General features: G+C 50.7%; 1 protein-coding gene across 5 annotated transcripts in view; it reads right to left on the reverse strand.

The window, feature by feature from the left end:
- AIFM1 (apoptosis inducing factor mitochondria associated 1) overlaps positions 1-19,729 on the reverse strand; it is a 909,880-nt gene that overhangs the window by 579,092 nt on the left and 311,059 nt on the right. For all 5 annotated transcript variants that reach the window (XM_069613095.1, XM_069613094.1, XM_069613093.1 and 2 more), the window contains one exon: positions 6,682-6,836. In XM_069613095.1, the coding sequence (XP_069469196.1) occupies positions 6,682-6,836 (155 nt within the window). The remainder of the gene's footprint in view (positions 1-6,681; positions 6,837-19,729) is intronic.

Here is a 19,729-nt window from a genome sequence, read left to right on the forward strand (position 1 = left end):
GTAAACGTAGAGCAATCCTGGGTAGACTAGAAGCGATGCAGGTATCTTTGGCAATCCTTCAGGAGGATCACCTTCTTCAGAAGGATGAAAAGAGGATGAGGAGTAAGGCATTCCCTCTACAATTCTTTGCCTCTAGTGGCAGTAAGACTAAAGGAGTAGCGATCCTTTGCAGTTGAGCCCTGGGATTCCAAAAGCAAAATGTGATCAGGGACACTAAGGGTAGATATCTGGGGATCAAGGGCACAATCAGGGGCCATACTTACACACTCCTGGCATTATACGTTCCTAATGTGCAACAGGACACAACATTATTAGACTGTTCCAGAAAGTGAGGTGGGGGTGGTGTGAAGGCCATTTAATCCTAGCCGGAGACTTTAATTGCGTGATGGACCCAGTCCTGGACAAGGCACTACCCCCTACGGTGTCGGATCAGAAGAATCGACAGGCACTGGGCAAGCTTTTTCGAGACTTGGGGGGGGGGGGGGGGGGGGGGTAGGGGGGGGGGGTCACTGGGGGTGCTTGAGATGTGGCGGTTCTTCCAAGGGGATAACAGGGCGTACACGCACTATTCGGCAGTACATAGAGGTTACTCTAGGATAGATCTAATCCAGGCCTCCGCATCTCTTGTCCCCCAGGTTATAAAGGTAGAAATTGGGGTTCAATATCTCTCAGATCATGCCCCGGTTATGCTCAGTGTAGAATTAGGTAGGGGCAGAAAGTTTCCCCACCCTCAATGGAGGCTAAATGAGCGGCTCCTGAGAGATGTAGCGCTCAGAGCACATATGGAAGTCACCATTAACCATTACTTTAAAGAAAATGACAATGGGGAAACAGATTGGTGGATAGTCTGGGATGCAGGGAAAGCAGTAGTGCAGGGTGAATTCACTGCACAAGCTGCGGCATACCGCAGGGAGAGAGCCCTCATAACACAAAAGTTAGAGAAGGAACTTAAAGAGGCCGAGCAGCAACATAATACCCGACAATCGTCTAAAACATGGCAGGAACTACGCAAGATTAGAGCCCACCTAGAAAATTATACCACAGAGTGGCACAGACCCTATTAATCACCAAACAGTCATATTACATTCACAGTGGGAAGGCCAGCAAATTCCTCCCAGCCAAACTGTGAAAACAAAAAGCCTGCAATAACGTCTCTAGACTGAAAGACAAACAGGGAGAAAGGCATACCGAGGAGGAGGAGAAATTGGAAATAATGGTCCAATTTTATGAGGAACTATCGGGTAGAGGAAATCTGAATATGGCACTCCAGAAAGCTTACATGGCCTCAACCCCCTTACCACAAATCTCGGAACAAGATAGGGACACGCTGGGTGGCCAGATCACAGCCCAGGAGGTTAGTGATGCGATAGCATCCCTGCTGGCGAATAAGACCCCAAGCCCCGATGGTTTGGGAAATGGCTATTATAAAATGTTTTCTGCGCAGCTTTTGGCCCCCCTCACCCGTCTGTTTAATGCAAGAGAAAAAGGCTCTGTCTCTCCAGATATGGGAAAGACTGTTACGATATTGACCCTGAAACCTGGTAAAGACCCTGAAGAATGCGCTAGTTATCGCCCCATTGCACTCCTAAAAACGGATGCGAAACTATATGCTAAATGGGCATGAGAACACATGGAAGATTTTCAGCAGCAGCACTAGATGCCAAACGTGCCTTTGACAGTTTAGACTGGGAGTACCTAAAGTTAGTTCTAGATGGATTTGGATGTGGGACGACTTTCATTAAGATGATACTAGCAAATTACCAGCTCCCATCCACGAACTTCAGAGTCAATGGCCAAAGCTCAAGGCAGGTCAATATTAGGAAAGGCACTTGACAAGGCTGTCCCCTCTCCCCGTTGATATTTGCTATGGCAATGGAACCGTTTACTGTACAGTTAAGGAAAGACTCAACCATCAAGGGAGTAAAGTGCAGGGGGCAAGGGGTTGACACAATATTGCGCTATATGCGGATGATGTAAAACTCTATATAGGGGAAACAAAAAATACGCTACCCAGGGTTATAGCGAAATTAGAGGAATTTGCTAAGGTGTCCAGTTTTGCTATAAATTATTCTAAATCCAAAGTGCTGAACGTTACAGAAAAAAGGGAAGACCTGGGGAGCCTGGAGAAAGCATACCCACTAACTTGGGAAAGGCACACTCTGGAATATTTGGGATCCAAATAACGAGGGAGGTCGGGAACCTATTTAAAAGCAAATATTGCACCCCTCTGGAAGCAACTTCAGGATGATATGCAAAGGTGGGATGCCCAGGAACTGTCCTGCTTTGCAAGGATCGCAGCAATAAAAATATCTCTGCTCGCCCGCCTGTTGCATGTAACAAGCTAGATCCCGGTGAACATACCCCTGCGAATGACCAGGGAACTTCAGAAATCTATACTTAAGTTCATCTAGCAGAACAAAATAGAGGGTCCTAAGACGAATCTTAATGCGCCCAACGCTCCTCGGAGGCCTGGGAGTCCTGGATGTTAGCAGATATATTCTGGCTGCCCAGCTGGCGCCAATGCTCCAGTGGGTGGATCAGGTCACTCCGAAAGGCTGGTGCAGGATAGAGCAAACGCCCTCTACGATCCCGCTAAGGGTACTACAATCCCTAAATGCCGACGCCCGTGACAGGGGGGGGATAATCTACTAGAAGCCACCAGAGCAAAAATGCGCAGTTTGGACCAAGCAAGGCATATGGGGGGCAGGAACCAAAAAAAAAAAAGGCACAGGGTCTGAGCCCATTCTCCCCCCTGCCACATAACGCAGATTTCACGCCGGGTATGCAGTGTCAATTTTTATAAGTAAGGGACCCTATGTCCTTTGTTGACTGCAAAGAGAAGTTTGGAATTGGGGAAAACCAAAGATTCAAATATATATATACAACTCCGACACTGGCGCTCCCACCCAATGGTGAAAAGGGCGGGAATGAGGAACCCGACTGGGTTGGAACTAACAATGCAGGTGGGGATATCTACGAAGGGGATCACTAGGCTGTATAGACTACTGGACAAGACACAACCAACAAATAAACTCCAATATAAAGAATGTTGGGAAAAGGACATGGGGAAAATAACAGAATTAGAATGTAATCACATTTGGCCCAGAGCGCATAAATTGTCCAAATGTACAGCAATCAAGGAATCAGCGTATAAGCTTTGTTACAGGTGTACATGTCACCCTACCGCCTCCACAAAATAAATGCCAAATATCCTCCGGAATACTGTAGGCAATGCGGGGGGAGGGGTGACCTGTAGCATATGTGGCGGATGTGCCCGAGGGTGATAACTTAATAGAAAGAAATCTTGGGTCACATCAAGGACATAACGGGAGAGGAATTGCCGTTGTCGCCTAAAATAATCTTATTGGGAGCAGTGTCAGAGGGCAGATACGCCGCATCCAGAACTAAACCTTCTCTAATTACGTACCTCCTGACGGCAGATAGAATGACGCTAGTCCAAAGATGGAAAACCAAGGAGGGGCCAACAGCGCCATGGTGGTGGGTTAAGGTTTGGGGAGTCATGGCAATGGAACGAGTCTGGGACCTAAAAACAGGTAAATATCTGAAATTTCTGTCGACCTGGGACCCCTTTCAAGATCATGTGGAGGACAGAGAAGCACACTACTTTAAGCCTCGGATGCTTAGAAACATCCATGTTCGATGAGGAACAGGGAGTGGTCAAGGTCACAAAAGCAGACAGAAAATCCAGAGAGACTTTGCCAAATGAGGGATCGGGGAAAGGCAGTAATAAAGGGGGGGATGTGGAGGGATAATAGTTTACAGTTGATGAAACTGGAGACAATTTACACAGCAACGGTTGACTTTAACCCTATATAGTAAGCTTGGTTTATGATACGTTTTAATTGCTTATGTCTATCGAAAAATAAAATGGTTTAAAAAAAAAAATGTGCCTTCTTTCAACAGACTGAATAATTACTCTTTCGCGGCCAGATATGTAGAACAGCCTAGTGGTGCAACAGGAATAAAAATAAAAGTGACAGAAATGTAGCAAACATTTAGTGATTGCCCAGAAAGCTCATAACAAATACCTTTCCGCAAAATTGTCAAAAAGTAACTTTTTGGACTAGACTAATCGCCAATTTATAAAATATTGGGTTCCTATTTTGACATAGAACACAGGTAATTTTCTCCCATTAGCCCATCTGTATTTTTTATTTTGTGGTTTAAAGTGCAGACCTAGCTCGAGAGAGGCAGAGCACTGTACAAGGTGTGGGTAGCCAGCATTTGGGCTGGCATCTTTCAACAGTAGCAAATTACTGCGAGTTGCTCTCTGCGCATCGTTATGCGCGTCCATTGGTATCAGTCCCTGGTCAGGTGTTGAAAATTCCATGTTTCGAGAGTGGAGAATTGTGGGGACATTCAAAGCAGATGCATGGATTGAGCTCAAGCAGGTGGGTGTGTGACACGAGGAATGTTTGCAGGTGCTCGCTTTGCGGATGAGTTGCGATTCAAACCGGTTTGTCGATTTTCTGCGTGAGCAACATGTGCCATATGTGGAGCTTAGCCACCAGGTACACTGGCGTGGTACTCGTGACTGCCTTGTACATGATACATGCACTCTCGAACAGTATCCTGGCCTGCAGAGAAAGCCAATGTAGTTTGCATAGTGCAGGGGTGATTTCAACGCATATGATGTGCTGCAGCATGGTAGAATGCTTTTAAGGGAGCTAAGTGATGATCCTGTCACAGTTGGTAGCCCCGTCAGGAGGGCACTTCCCACATCGATGTGAGAAACCACAAGGGCCTGCACTACGGTCTGGAAGTCCTGTGGCAGGATGAAGGATTTGATTTTCCTGGTTGACATTCTTCGGCCCCCCCAGTTATTGTAGTTATTCCCTGGTTTCTGAGATCCTATTGTAATTTTATCTAAGGAAATGCACTATTCTTTTGTAAAGGTTTTTCTTTTAAAACCAAAAACAAATAAATAATAAATACATTTTGTGAAGGGTGGAGATTTGGAGTCAGGCCAGTTGACCCCAAGGCTGCTGTTAACAGTGAAGCCAAAGGATTTTGCTGAATCAGTGAGTTGTGGATCAAATCGTTCTAGGTGTATCTTGTTGATTAAGTTGTTTAGCCGGAGGTACTGATGACAAATTCAGTGTTGGATGAGTTAAGTTTGAAGTAGGCAGTTGACATCCAGGACTGGATGATGACCAGGTAATCGCAGAGAATGCGGTCTTGTGGGTTTTTTACTCATTTAAAAACTGGAGTATCGTCTGCGTATTGGTGGATGGCTACATCGGGATCTTTGGAGGAGTGTGCCCAAAAGCTCCATGTAAAAGATAAACAGGATCAGAGAGAGAGGATGGGGGTTTAGGGGATTCGGCAGGAGACAGTCAGTTACAATGTAACATGTTGATCTGTCAGGCTGGTGTCTGCCCGAGAGGTAGGAGGTAAACCAATTCAGGGCACTACTAGAGACCGCTATCCTGAGGTAGAGCAGGATGCTGTGGTAGATTATATGTAATGCAGTCGAGAGGACAAGGACAAGGCGGAGGCATGATTCGCCTGCCCTGATCCATGATTTGAAAGGCATCATACACCACCTGGATGGTGCCTGTGTCAATGCTACACTTGGGGCAGATCATCAATTTAGGAGGTGCAGTTATTAACTTCCGTGAAGTAGCTGTATAGCGACTACTTTTTCCAGGATTTTGCCAATAAACTGGAGGTCCATAATGGGGCGGTAGTTGGCCAGGTCCCCTGGGTCTAGGGTCTATTCTTTCAAAAGAGGTTGCACAAGACCAGTCTTGAGTGTGTCTAGGAATAACCCTTCTGTGCGGGAGGCAGTAATGGAGTGTGTTCAGCACCAGGTCCATAAATTGTTAAATGATGGAAGACAGGATGATCGACAGAGTAGTAAGTAGGTTTGAGGGAGGCTGTTTTTAGGACGTCTATTGGAGAGAGAGGATGCCAGGGGTTTAAGGCAGAGACGTTCCTTCAAAGCGGAGGGGTGAATAGTGAAGATACAGGAGTGTAAGGAGTCCGACAGACAAGGAAAGATGGACAAGAACTACAGACAGCCAACAAAGGCAGTGAACAGATACAGGCAAACTAGAATTAGTCTTCACATCCTCCCTCTCACCTGCGCAGACAGTATCCCACTAAATTGGTCTAGGTCATCCCAGCATTTATCACCCATTTAACTATGCCCACAAAGGAAACTAAATGATTTGAACATCAGAATTATGATAACCTGACAAAGGCAATACTCAAGAGGATTGCTAATGTTGGCGACACATGTACACCAATTGTTAAATTACTAACAGCTGGTATCATTTTGGTTTCTGACTTATTTGGAGAATTTTCCAGTACTACATTTCTTTGCAGCCAATACTTAAATCTCAGACAAACAGATCAAGGATCTAGGTGAAAGTGAACAGAATGAGGGATTGTTTAACTAGCTTCTCAAGACTGGTTGGAATCGCATTTGCAAGTACAACACAAGAGTCCAACTGCCAAATTTGTACGACGTTCCAGTACACTGCTAACACCGCAAATTAGTGTATATTCAACAGGTTTTTTGTCAGTTTTACTTCTATTGAGTCTTCTGGTATACATCACACCTGCCATGAGCGTGAGCAAACACATGGTAAATTAACATAGACAAAGGTATTCGTTACAAGACAAATCCCCAAAAATCAGTACAGTGATCCTTACCCTTGCACCAGGATCCCTGGCTCGAATGGACCTGGCAGCAGCAAAAGCAGCAGTTCCACCCCCTATAAGCAGGAATGGAGCATTGGATGGAATTTCGGGACGGGAACTTGGATCCTCTGGCAATGAAGAGGTTTCTGATTGAGGCTGAGATGGAGCTGTAACAGATGGCAACAATAGTTCAATGCAAAGTCCAGCAGCAGATTGTGCAACAGAAAGCCAGTAACCTGGCAGTACAGTAACCACAATGCAGTACAATATGCTCAATGACATGAGCTAAATCAAATGTGTTACTAAAGGAGACAAGACTTTAGTAGATTATGGCAAACAGCCGTACACTCTACGAGTGGTATTGTGTCATAAATCACAGATATCATTACTAATTGTTGTTAAAAAGGTATCTTTTTTTAGTTCCATATGAGAGTCTCCCAAATAAACACCCATGTATTTAACTTGAAATCAGATGGTTCGCATTCGTCTTACAATATCCATTTAGCTCAAACTGAAACAAATCTAAATTCTAAAAAGGAAACCAGCTCTGCATCTGCCCAGCTTCATAGATTACGTTTTCATTGCATAGCTTTCAGACTTTGGCTGCATGAATGGCTGCTCACTAGCCTGGCCATCATTCTGTAATACTATTCTGGTACTTTCAATTCATCAGGCCCTCAAATCCCCTCCATCAACCGCAACAAATCCATGTTCCACCCAGCCAGATAACTAGATTCAAAACATAAGCAAGGGGTTGCATTCACTTGGTAAACATACATTGGGATACTACTTAACCTGACAAAGTACAATTGGCAGCATATTCCTAATGTAGCTCTCAGAAACACCTAAATCCAGCTTGCAAGCATAAACACATCGGGTTGTCGGAGAAGCCATCAGACCCTGAAACACTATGCTGGATTACGAGAGGCTTAGAGGGTTTTTAAAGTGATTCACCCATGCAATTTAGCCCCTGGGGGAAGACGAACAAAACTGGCCCAGAGCCAGGTGAGCATTGGAACAAATTGGGAAGCGGGGCGGGGAGAGGGTACATAGGAGAGGGTTAAAAGCAGAAGGCCCATGTTATAAAAGGGAAGTAAGTGAAAGGCAGAGTGTAGGTAGTAGGGGTGAGGTCACAAGGCGTGAAGGTGTTGCATAGAGTGCAGAGGAGTTGCTAGCAGAGTTAGCGGGAGAGAATGGTACCAATTTGAGCAGTGAAGTAAGTGTTTGTTTGAGTTGCAGTGAGGGTAGCATGGGAGATAGAAGTAGGAGTGAGGGTAGTAGGTCGAATGAGTGGGTGCTGGAAGAGTACAAGGATAATAGAGAGGAGTGCAATAGATTAGTGGGATGGGTGAGAATAGGGAGATTGAGTATTAGGTAGGCTGAGAGAGGCGGAAATAGAGCAGGGCAAGCAGGACACCATATTTCTGAATAGCAGAGTGGGGAGGGGGGAGAGAGCAGCATAGTTTGGCCAGGCAAGAGGAGCAATGAGGGGTGTGAGGAGAAAACCTAGGAGGTGATAGAGTGAATACGTGCGGAAGTCTGGGTGCAAGTGTGGTTGTTGGTGGTCTGTGGTGATCTAGGTGTCGAATGTCGGGCGGACCTCCTTCTTGAAGTAAGTGTATGCGCCAACCTGACCCCTTTTGCGACCTTGACACATGAATTCAAGTAAAATTGATTCTGCCATCCCTGGTTGATTAACCCAATTTCAAGCAGCATGAAACTCTTGACAAAGTTAATTTTGAATTGTTTGGAACTTAAGGCAAGCAGTGTGTGAGACGGATGCCTCTTTACTTCTTAACTGGGGCCGATATCTAGCCCAGCGCAACTGGGTGAAATCATACCTTTAACATGCTTCGTGTTGACACACTGTTGGAAGAAAATGAAACATCGCTTTTGACTATCCCCTTCGAAGCAAAGCCAAATGCTTAGGAAAACGGACCAGACGCCCTATAGTTAAACATTCCACCATTAGAGACCCTGCCTCCTTGGCTAAAAGGGATAAACCTGACAAGGGGACAGAACCCCTGCAAAAATTAGGATTTTTTTTTGCCACAATTCAGACCTCCGCAATGAGTGATGCAACCGTTGGTCAAATGTATTGCACAAATATGGGTTATTTGACTGTGGGGAACACTAAACTAACCAGGACCTAGCTTCATCTTAATGGACAATGTGCAAGCCGCCCACACAGAGCAAGTAAATGAGTTGGAACTTGCCCAAGAATTGGTAATAACAATTCCCTCTTGAACCTATGTTTGAATCTACAGAGGGATTAGTTGGGGCTTCTACTTCTGGGATTGGTATATTCCATCTGCAGATTATGAGACCAATCATCTCTAAATTGTCTGCTACACCTTGTTTGGACTGTGCGGAAACCTTAGTCCCCTTCATCAGCACGTACATCAATGCCTCACTTGCATCCTCCCAGGTCCCCACTAACCCCAAGAAGTTTGGGTACTCCCACTGCTAAAGAAAAACAATCTCTAGACCACACCAACCTATCACCACGATCCCATTACTCCTGAAGATTCTGTATAGAGCAGCTTATCTTCAAATACAGCTATGAGTCAAATCATATCCTTGATATCCGTCAATCAGGGTTCCTCCCAGGTCACAGCACAGAATCAGCCCTACTTGACCTTAAGAACCAGCTGGATGAAACCAAGGATGCAGAAAAGCCGGCCCTTCGGCTACTCCTGGACCTCTCGGCTGCATTTGACCTGGTTGACCATAAAGGTCCTCTGCCAACATCTGACCTCCACAGTAAACTTCTCGCCAGAAGCAACACCTTGGATCTCCCCTTTCTTGGAGAATACAACAATAAGAGTATTCACTGAGACTGCACCCCGAGCACCTATGTCTTGTGGCATCCCCACAGGATCTTCTGTCTCCCCTACCCTCTACAATATCTTTACCAAACCACTGTTCGTACTATCAGCATCTCATACACCAATTACGTTGGCGATGGCCCAAATTATCCTCTCTCTCTCCGACAATTATCACCAAGACTCTGAGAAACCAAATATTGTCTGCCAGACCATCCAGCCTTGGATGGCCATGCATCTCCAATGTCTCAACAATAAGAAGCTGAAAATCCTCCTGGCAGGTTCCCAGACGGTGCTCAAGAACCTTATCTTTCAATACACTTCCTTCACCGATGATATCAAAATCCCGGTCTCCCAGACATGGAAGACACTGGGAATCTACTTAGACGCTTACCTTTCACTCATACGACAAGTCAATGGCATTTCATCTTTTTTCGCACACACTGTGAAACTTATAAAGGCATGAGACCTTTCCTATCAGCCAACAGCTGCCTGACCATTGCCAGAGCAGTTATCAAAGGAACAAGTTACTTACCTGTAACTGTTGTTCTCCAGCATGGGTCTGGCATGGATTCACATGCTCATGAATATTCCCCGTCGTCAGGCTGGGAATCCTCGGTAAAGAAAAAACCAGTATCAGTTTCGTTTCTGATCTGTCTTTCGTAGTAATAACCAATCACTGGTCTCTGCGTCATACTGACCACAGCCAATGACTGCCCTCTACCTAAGCACCGCCTCTGGCAGCCATCTTCAGATTTGGAAGCACGTAAAGTGGCAGTATGACCAAGTGAAGAGCCGCAGAGGGGTAGGCGGGAGGGTTCGCATGTGAATCCATGCCAGACCCATGCTGGAGAACAACAGTTACAGGTAAGTAACTTGTTCCTTCTCCAGCATGGGGTCTGGCATGGATTCACATGCTCATGAATAAAGAATACATAGCAGTACACACATGCACAACCACGGGAGGTGGCAAAGGCTCAACATTAAGCATTACATCAAACTCAACATTAAGCATCTTACCTCCTCACCAGGCTCACCTCAGGCGAACAGGTTGCGCAGCACTGCTTGGCCGACCCTGGACTCCTCCCTGGAATCCCGGTCGACGCAGTAGAATTTCGTGAAGGTGTGCGTCGACCTCCACGTAGCAGCCCTGCATATGTCCAGCAGGGGCACACCAGAAAGGAACGCCGTGGTAGCTGCGATCGCTCTGGTGGAATGGGCTCTCGGACGGCCAGGCAGCGGTCGGTTTGCCAACCGATGACAGTACATGATACAGCCGGAGAGCCATCTGGAAATGGAAGCCTTCGAGAGAGCCTTCCCCTGATTGACAGGTCCAAAGTTCACAAAGAGTTGTGACGTCTTCCGAAAACACTTCGTGCGGTCCACGTAGAACTTCAGCGCTCTAGCCACATCCAGCGAGTGCAAAGTCCTCTCAGCCGGCGACGAAGGCGACGGGAAGAACACAGGCAACACCAAGGGTTCGTTGAGATGGAAGTCCGACGGTACCTTGGGCATGAAGGAGGGGTGCGTCCTGAGCACTACCCTCGTGTCGTGGAAAGTCAAGTACGGGGCCTTGCAGGAAAGGGCCTGGATCTCTCCCACTCGTCGTGCGGAGGTGATGGCCACAAGAAAAGCTGTTTTCCACGATAGAAACTTCAACGGGGCCGAGTGCAGAGGCTCGAACGGAGGTCCCATGAGCTTGGTCAGCACCACGTTGAGCTCCCACGCCGGGGCCGGAGCCTTCACCGGCGGGAACGATCTGAACAGTCCCTTCATGAACTCTTTCACCAGACGATGAGACCACAAGGACGTCCGCCCTGTGGTTCTGGTGTATCGGGAGATCGCAGCAAGATGAATCTTGATGGACGCGTGTGCCAGACCAGCTTTGGCCAGCGTCAGCAGGTACGGCAGTACTTGGGGAGCCGTAATCCGTAGAGGGTTAATCTTCTGTGCGTGGCACCAGACAGAGAACCTCTTCCATTTGTGTCCGTAGCATTTAAGAGTCGAGGACGCCCTGGCCTTTGCAAGAACCTCTCTGCAATCGGCCGGTATGTCGTATCCTCCAAACTCTAGCGCTGCAGGAGCCAGGCCTGCAAGTTCAGCGACTTCGGGTCGTGGTGGAGGATGGCGCCTCCTTCCCTGGAGAGTAGATCCGCGTCCGTCGGCAGCTTGATCGGCGGGGACGCTGACAAGTCCAGCAAGTCCGGGAACCATATCTGCCTCGGCCACGCAGGTGCGACGAGGATCATCCTGCACCGTGACCTCTTGAGCTGGTTGACGAGCCGGATTAGCAGAGGCAAGGGAGGGAACGCGTAGAGGAACAGGCCCTCCCAGGGGAACGAGAAAGCATCGCCCATGCTCCTCGTCTGGGGAAACCTGCTGGCGAACCTCCGGCACTTGGTGTTCGTCGCCGTCGCAAACAGGTCGATCTGGGGTGTGCCCCACCGTCGGAAGAGGCGATCCACCAGATCCTGCCGTAGTTCCCACTCGTGGCACGAGCGCAGCTCCCTGCTGAGTGAGTCGGCGATGGTGTTTTTTATCCCTGCCAGATGAAACGGCACCAGAAAAATCCCTTGGGCGACGGCCCAATGCCACAGGTCCTGCGCCTCCTTGGACAGCGCTGGGGACCTGGTTCCGCCCTGTTTCCTGATGTAAAACATGGTGGTGGTGTTGTCGGTGAAGATCCTCACCACCTTGCCCTTGAGGGACGGAAGGAAGGACCTGAGGGCCCAAAACACTGCACGGAGCTCCAGGACGTTGATATGCAGGGACTTCTCCGTCGGGAGCCAGAGTCCCCTTGCGTGCAGATTTTCGGTGTGCGCTCCCCACCCTTCCAGGGAGGCATCCGTGGTCACGGTCTCCTGGTGGGCTGGGGTCTGGAAGTCCATGCCCGCCGTCAGATGCGCGCGGGTGCCCCACCACCGTATCGCTCGTCGGAAACTCTCGTCGAGCTTGATCCTTTCCTCGAAGCTGCCCGTCGTCTGGATCCAGCGCGCATCCAGGAATTCTTGCAACGGGCGCATCCGGAGCCTGCACATGGGAATGAGGTAGATGCAGGAAGACATCATCCCGAGGAGGGACTTGATGGACCTCACTTTGGCCGCGTCGGCCACCAACATCCGTTGCACCTTGCCCAAGATGGTCCTGGTCCTCTCCTCCGACGGGGAGGCCAGAAGGGACACTGTGTCGAGCCTCGCTCCCAGAAACAGTGCGACTTGCGCGGGCACCAGGTGGGATTTGGCGTAGTTCACGGAGAATCCCAGGTCCGTGAGGAGTTGGACGGTCCTTGCCGTGTGGACCACGGCGAGCTCCCTCGTCTTGGCGCGGATGAGCCAGTCGTCCAGGTAGGGGTAGACGTGAATCCCCTCGCGGCGCAGCTGCGCCGCCACCGGTGCGAGGCACTTGGTGAATACCCTGGGTGCCGACCGTAGTCCGAAGGGAAGGGCTTTGAACTGGTAATGACGCCCCTGGACCACGAACCTGAGGAATTTTCGGTGCCCCTTTAGGATGGGAATGTGGAAGTAGGCATCCTCCAAATCCAACGACGATAGAAAGTCTCCTTCCTCCAGCTGCCCCAGGACGTGCTGGAGGGTGACCATCCGGAACTTCTGCGCCTTGATGAACTTGTTCAGACGTCGCAGGTCTAGGATGGGGCGCCATCCTCCCGTCTTCTTCTTCACGAGGAAGTATCTCGAGTAGACTCCGGAGCCCCGAAGCCTCTTTGGGACGAGTTCGATGGCGCCCTTTCTAAGCATCGCCTTTACCTCCAGGAGAAGTTGAGGGACGTGAAGTTCTTTCCTGGCCACGGGGGGGACGCGCGGGCACCTTCTTTGAAACTCGAGCGCGTGGCCCCGGGCCAGGGCGTCCAGCACCCAACGGTCGGTGGAGATGGACTCCCACACGCTGACGAAGCCCGCCAGCCGGCCTCCCACCGGGGTGCTTCGGTGGGGGCCCGACCCCACGGCCGGTTCAATCCTGCTTGGACGCGGCCTTGCCGCCTTGACCTCCTTGGCGACGACGGCGGGGTCCGCTAGACTTGCCTCGTCCTCTGTAGGCCTCTTGCGACGACGAGCGGGCCGCTTGACGGTAGGAAGTGAAACCGCCGCCGGAACCTTTGGAGGCGCCCTTGCCTCCGCCGCTCCGAAAGGGCGTCCGTCGTTGCTGCAGAACTCCAAGGGCCCGGGCCGTCTCAGTATCCGCCTTGATGGCCTGAAGGGAATCGTCCACTGTCTTCCCAAACAGGTTGTTCCCGTCGAAGGGCATGTCCAGGACTCTGGTCTGGACGTCCTGCCGGAAGTCCGTAGCTTTGAGCCATCCACAACGTCGAAGGCAAACGCCGTTGCCCAGCTGGCGGAACCCAGTGTCGGCGATGTCCGTCGCCACGGTGATGGCGTGGTCCGAGGCCACCTCACCTTCCTGCAGGATCTCCAGGGCCTCCGCCCTCTTGTCGTCCGGCAGAAAATCCAGCAGGGGAGCTATCTTGTACCACAGCTCCCTGTCGTAGCGAGCCACGATAGCCAAGGCGTTGGCTGCTTTAATCGTCGTCGCTGCCGACGAGATGACTCTACGTCCCATAGCATCCAATTTCTTTCCCTCGCCGTCCGGCGGGGAAGTCGATGTGGAGGCCGCACCCCCCCCGCTTTCTTCCTGGCTGCCGCGGAGACGACGGAATCCGGGGTAGGCTGCGCCCGGAGGCATAGGGGGGCCGTGTCCGGGACCCGGTACTTTTTCTCGTACCGGTCTCTTCTAGCTGGCGTCGTGGAAGGGTTCTTGAGGAGGGAAAGGCCCTCATCCCAAATGTCGTCCAACAGAGGCACTGCAAGGACCGTCTTCCTCTTGGCCTCGCGCCGCTGATAAAGGAAGCCTTCCTTTTTCTTCTCCTCAGGGCAGAGTTGGAAAAGCTCGGAAGCCCTGGAGATCATGGAGTGGAAAGATCCGATCTCGTCGGGCGGAGAAGCCCTGGTGGGAGGCGACGACGGAATATCCTCGTCGTATGCCTCGTCGTCCGTACCCGTCGCTGCCGTGTCAGTCCCCGTATCATCCCCTCGGGTGGACGGGGAGGAGGGCTGGACGGGGCGGGACGGTTGAAAAGGAGGTGGTGGATGGATCCTTCTTTTCTTGGTAGGGGGAACACCAGAAGGTCCCGGTTCTGGATCCCCCGACGGGAGAGGTTCCTCCGTCGGTAACGGTAGCCTCGTCCTTATCTCGGAGCATAAGGACTGTATGGCCAACAAAATGGCCGCCGAGTTGTCTTGCGGCGCTGGCAGAGGGGAATCCGACGGGCGAGCAGGGGCCCCGTCGGTATCCTCGACGATGTCGTCGTCACCTGCGTCGGGGTCCATTCCGACGGGCTGGCCTTCTTCCACGCGTAGGCCGTGGCTTAAGACCTCGATCAGCTCCTCTTCTGAGGTTGAGGCCGAATCTACGACGACGCCCTGCCCCCCCTTCTTCCCCACGGAGGGTTTCACGGGGGTCCCATCGATGGGCACAAAAGAAGACTCCCTCCGAGGAGGCAGGGAGATTCTGGGCCCTGAGGTCGCCACCACTGGTGCAGCCTCCACAGGCTGAGCCAGGGCCGCCGCGACCGTTTCGATAGAGGGCTTGGTCGGATGGATCAAGGCCTTCACCACCTTAGGTGCGCTCACCGCCTTATCCTTGAGGGAGGGGGCACTGCCACGCTCCTCCTCTGCCTTAGAGCTCGACCGGGGCCTCTCCAGGAGCTTCGCCGGGTGCTCGGCCTTCCTCTTACCCGACCCAGAGCGTTGGCTCGTGGTTGATGGTGCCGGGGAGGGTGCGCCCTGCCTGGCTCCCGTAGAGCCCGACCGTTCGGCGCTCCCGGTGCCAGCGGACTCGCGGTGCTTGGCCTTATGTTGGGCCCCCGTCGCCGGGGCGCCCTCAAAGGTCTTAGAAGACCGCTCGGATTTCTTCTTCTTCTCGCCAGACGGGCTCTTACCCTCCAGCCAGTTGGCGAGACGTTGATGGCGGTCCTTCATGGTCCGTTCCGACATGTTGCCGCAAAACGCACAGTCCTTCTCCACGTGCGTCTTGTCCTCATGAAGGCAGTAAAGGCAGAAAGAGTGTTCGTCCTCCTTAAAGACGTTCTGCAGCTGGCATCCAGGGCAGACCCTGAACAGCTTTCCGGGCGTCGAGCTTCCCTTCTCCTGGGCCATCTCCGAGACCGGGCCTGAGAAGCTTCTGGAGTCCTCCGAAGTGTAGCTCGACGAAATCTTCACCCTTGAGGGGCGCAGACGAATCCGACACGGGTCCCCGTTGATCGGATGTAGGATCGGTGGAGCTTGAGGCTCTTTTGACCGAAAGAATCGAAGTTTTTGTGAAAAAAGCGCGAAAAATAGCACTAACGCTCGAGAGCAATAGCACGAGGATCCCAACACATGAACGTGCGGTAAAAATCTGAAGATGGCTGCCAGAGGCGGTGCTTAGGTAGAGGGCAGTCATTGGCTGTGGTCAGTATGACGCAGAGACCAGTGATTGGTTATTACTACGAAAGACAGATCAGAAACGAAACTGATACTGGTTTTTTCTTTACCGAGGATTCCCAGCCTGACGACGGGGAATATTCATGAGCATGTGAATCCATGCCAGACCCCATGCTGGAGAAATATAAAATAGCGGTTTTCAGAGCTAAGGGGGACTTCTTCAGTGGGAAGATAGACAAAGCGGCCAATCACGTACAAGAACTTTTCCGGGTGGTCAAAGACTTTGTTGGTCAAATAAATACACATTGTGGGGGGGAACCTTCAATGGAACAGGCAAATGTATTTAATAATTTTATTTCTAGACAAGATTAAGACCATACAAGAAAACATCAGAGGAGAGGGAAACTGAGGAAAGGGAAACATGTAGCCAACTGGCTACAGGATCCTCATTGTAAGGCAATGGTACTTACTTTAGTTTTAAAACAGTAACTGAAGTGGTCCCCTAAGACGCAGCGAATCATATGCATGGCGAGGAAAAAACTAGAAGCCCACTATGCGGAACAAACCGCACTGCTGATGGCGAAAGCCAAACAGTCATACTACGCAAAGAACAAGGCGAACAGATTCCTGGTGGCCAAATTGGCCAAGCAGAGATGCATTAATACGATCACCGGCCTGCGTGATCCCAATGGGGTCATACTATATTCAGAACCCGAAAAGCAACGATTAGCAACAGACCATCTGACCCAAATCATGACGGCAACCCCACGGAACCTACCGCAACAGATGGAATACCTGCAGAAGGCAGCATTGCCCAGTCTCCCCGACACGAGGAGGGGCGAATTGGAGGAGCCCATTACAGAGAAAGAGGTTGAGGAGGCCATTAAATCACTTAAACATGGGCCCCAGGCCCGGACGGCTTTTCAACCAGATTCTATAAACTATTCAGATCCCAGCTGATTCCCCCCCTAGTAACTTTGTTCAACTCCTTCAGGGAAACGGGATCAGTAACTCCATCGATGCAGGAATCAACCACCATCCTCTTGCCCAAACCAGGAAAAGGTCAGAGAAACCTGACCTCCTATAGTGACGCAAACATACTGCAAAATGTTGGCGAATCGCCCGAGTCGCGTCCTACCGGAGATTATCCACCCCGATCAGGCAGGCTTCATCTTACACCGCACGACAGGAGATGGCATTCGGAGAACCTTGAACCTGGTAGACCTTGTCTCCCGGAACTCCCAGAAACTAGTCTTAATGGCACTGGACGCGGCCAAGGCATTTGATAGGGTGGATAGGGCGTTCATGAAACACACCCTAGGGGCCGTCGGCTTCGGGACAGCATTCCAAACGATGATTCTAGCTAACTATAGCAGACCAAGAACCTTCCTGAGAATCAACAGGCACAGCTCGGCTCCGATCCCCCTGTCCTGCGGAACCAGACAGGGCTGCCCACTATCACCTCTGCTCTTTGCACTCACCATGGAGCCCTTTGCCCAGAGAATCAGGCGAAACAACCAGATCAAAAGCCTACAGAATGGCCCCACGCAACACAAAATCGCCCTATATGCGGACGACGTACTGCTCACGATCTCGGAGGCCCATTCATCCCTGAAACATGCGCTACAAGAAATAGCCAGCTATGGTGAGGTCTCGGGCTTTACAGTAAACTTCGACAAATCATCGGCCTCACCCCGGCAGATCGTGAACCACTGTCTAAAATGTGCCCGATAACATGGGAAAAAAGAGCCATCCCCTACTTAGGGGTCTGTATCCCAGCTGACCCAAAAGACACATATAAAGCCAACTTCCCCCGGTTGTTCAAAGAACTGGAAGGAGACCTGAAACGTTGGGCGACCCAGGAGATTTCACTGCTGGGGCGCATTACAGCCTGTAAAATGAACCTCCTTCCAAGGTTCCTGTACGCCTGCGCCTCCCTCCCAGCAGCGATTCCCGCACCAACTCATCGCGATATCCAGAGAAAGATGTTGAAATTTATCTGGAAAGGTAAGAGAGCGACAATCCCCCTCAGAACTTTACTGGGGGCTCCAGACTGGGAGGGTTGGGAGTCCCAGACTTACAGGTATACAGAGTGGCGGCTCAACTAGCACAGGTCCAGGCGTGGCAAACTATTACAAATCGCCCTAGATGGGTAGAACTGGAACAATCGCAAGTGCCCCTACCCCTACGATTTTTGCCACACATCCCACCCCCCCTCAGAGCGCACTGGGGAGACCTCCTCCTATCAACCAAACATACCCTAAACTCCTGGGACTGGGCGCTGAAGCGTAAGGGAGTGCCAAGAGGCTTCAGGCCACGATCCCCGGTCTTCCATAATCCGGCATTCTCACCTGGAGCGCACCCCCGCAACTTTCAGAACTGGATAAATGGCGGGTTAGAGACTATAGGCCAGTTATATACGGGAGAGATGCCCCTCACATTTGAGCAATGTAAGGGAAAAGTTCCAACTCCAGGATAGGGACAGATTCACCTATATCCAACTGCGCCACTGGTGCTCGCACCCGCAAACTCTGCAAGCAGCGACACGCCCTCCCACCGCCCTAGAACTCACACTTGGAGATCTTCCAGCTCGGGGGAAGAGTATCCACTCTGTATAGGCGCTTCTTAGGTGACTTCCTGATCGCAAGAACTCGCTGCATGGCCCAGTGGGAGGCAGATCTGGGTCACCCAATAGACGACCAAACCTGGGTAGACATTTGGACCAGAACTCACGCCTCATCCACCTGCATCACCAATAGGGAATGCGCATATAAGATCATGTTACGGTGGTATTACCCGCCCCTTAGACTCCACCATATAAATCCACAATTAGACCTGATGGAGGCTGTGGCCGCCCAGGCTCCTTCTTTCATATGTGGTGGGCTTGCCCAAAGATCCAGCAATTTTGGAAGACGTGTTTGGGAACCATCACGCAAATCACTGGAACGGCGATCCCGCTGTAACCAGAGCCAGTCTTGCTGGGAGCTCCGATTCCCGCGATCTACCCACTCTCTGGGACCAGATCGAAACTACTCACACTGTCTGCTAGCAGGGAAAACGCTGTTGGCCCGCTCCTGGAAATCCCCGGAAGGCCCTCACATGCCCCAATGGTGGACTAAGCTTTGGGATATTTTGATTGCGGAGAAGGTGACGGCAGCGCAGGCGGGAACTCTCCACCGATTCCAGAATATTTGGGCCCCAGTACTTGAATACGACCAGCGCTTCCCCGCCCTGACCTACAAACCCACCAGGGCTCGATGGATCCTGAAAGGCCAAGTGATCCCTGAGGGAGACACAGACTTTGAGGCGCAAAATAGGCATTCTAAGAGGGAGGAATCCGCCTCCGAGGACCGAGGGGAAGGTGGGAGGGGGGGAGGTCAGAGGGAAAAAAAGGACTGGGGATCAACATGCCTGAATGATGGTTGCTGACAAAGTTTTGTAATTATCAACCTGCCTTGATTTAAAATAATCAAGTTTAAAAAATAAAATAAAACAGTAACTGAAGAAATGATATACCCCTAGCTAATGGCCCTCAAACCTACTAATGACCTACTCTTCCCCCTACCAGCATGTGTAGCAAAGCGGCTAGCACCAGATATAAAGCCATTTATGACAAACTTTGTAAATATGTAATTGAGCTAGGGAGTAGTTCCAGATTAACTTTAGATGTCCATTATTTCACCACTTATGAAGAAGTCAAGTTTAGATACTACAATTTACAGAACTGCCGCCCAGTGGAAGGTCTCCCTTGGCCATGAAACATCTTGGAGAAAGTGGCCACAAGGCAGTTTCAGGTAT

The sequence above is a fragment of the Ambystoma mexicanum genome, chromosome 5p, assembly GCF_040938575.1.
Source record: "Ambystoma mexicanum isolate Mex_15411 chromosome 5p, UKY_AmexF1_1, whole genome shotgun sequence".
Lineage (NCBI taxonomy): Eukaryota > Metazoa > Chordata > Amphibia > Caudata > Ambystomatidae > Ambystoma > Ambystoma mexicanum.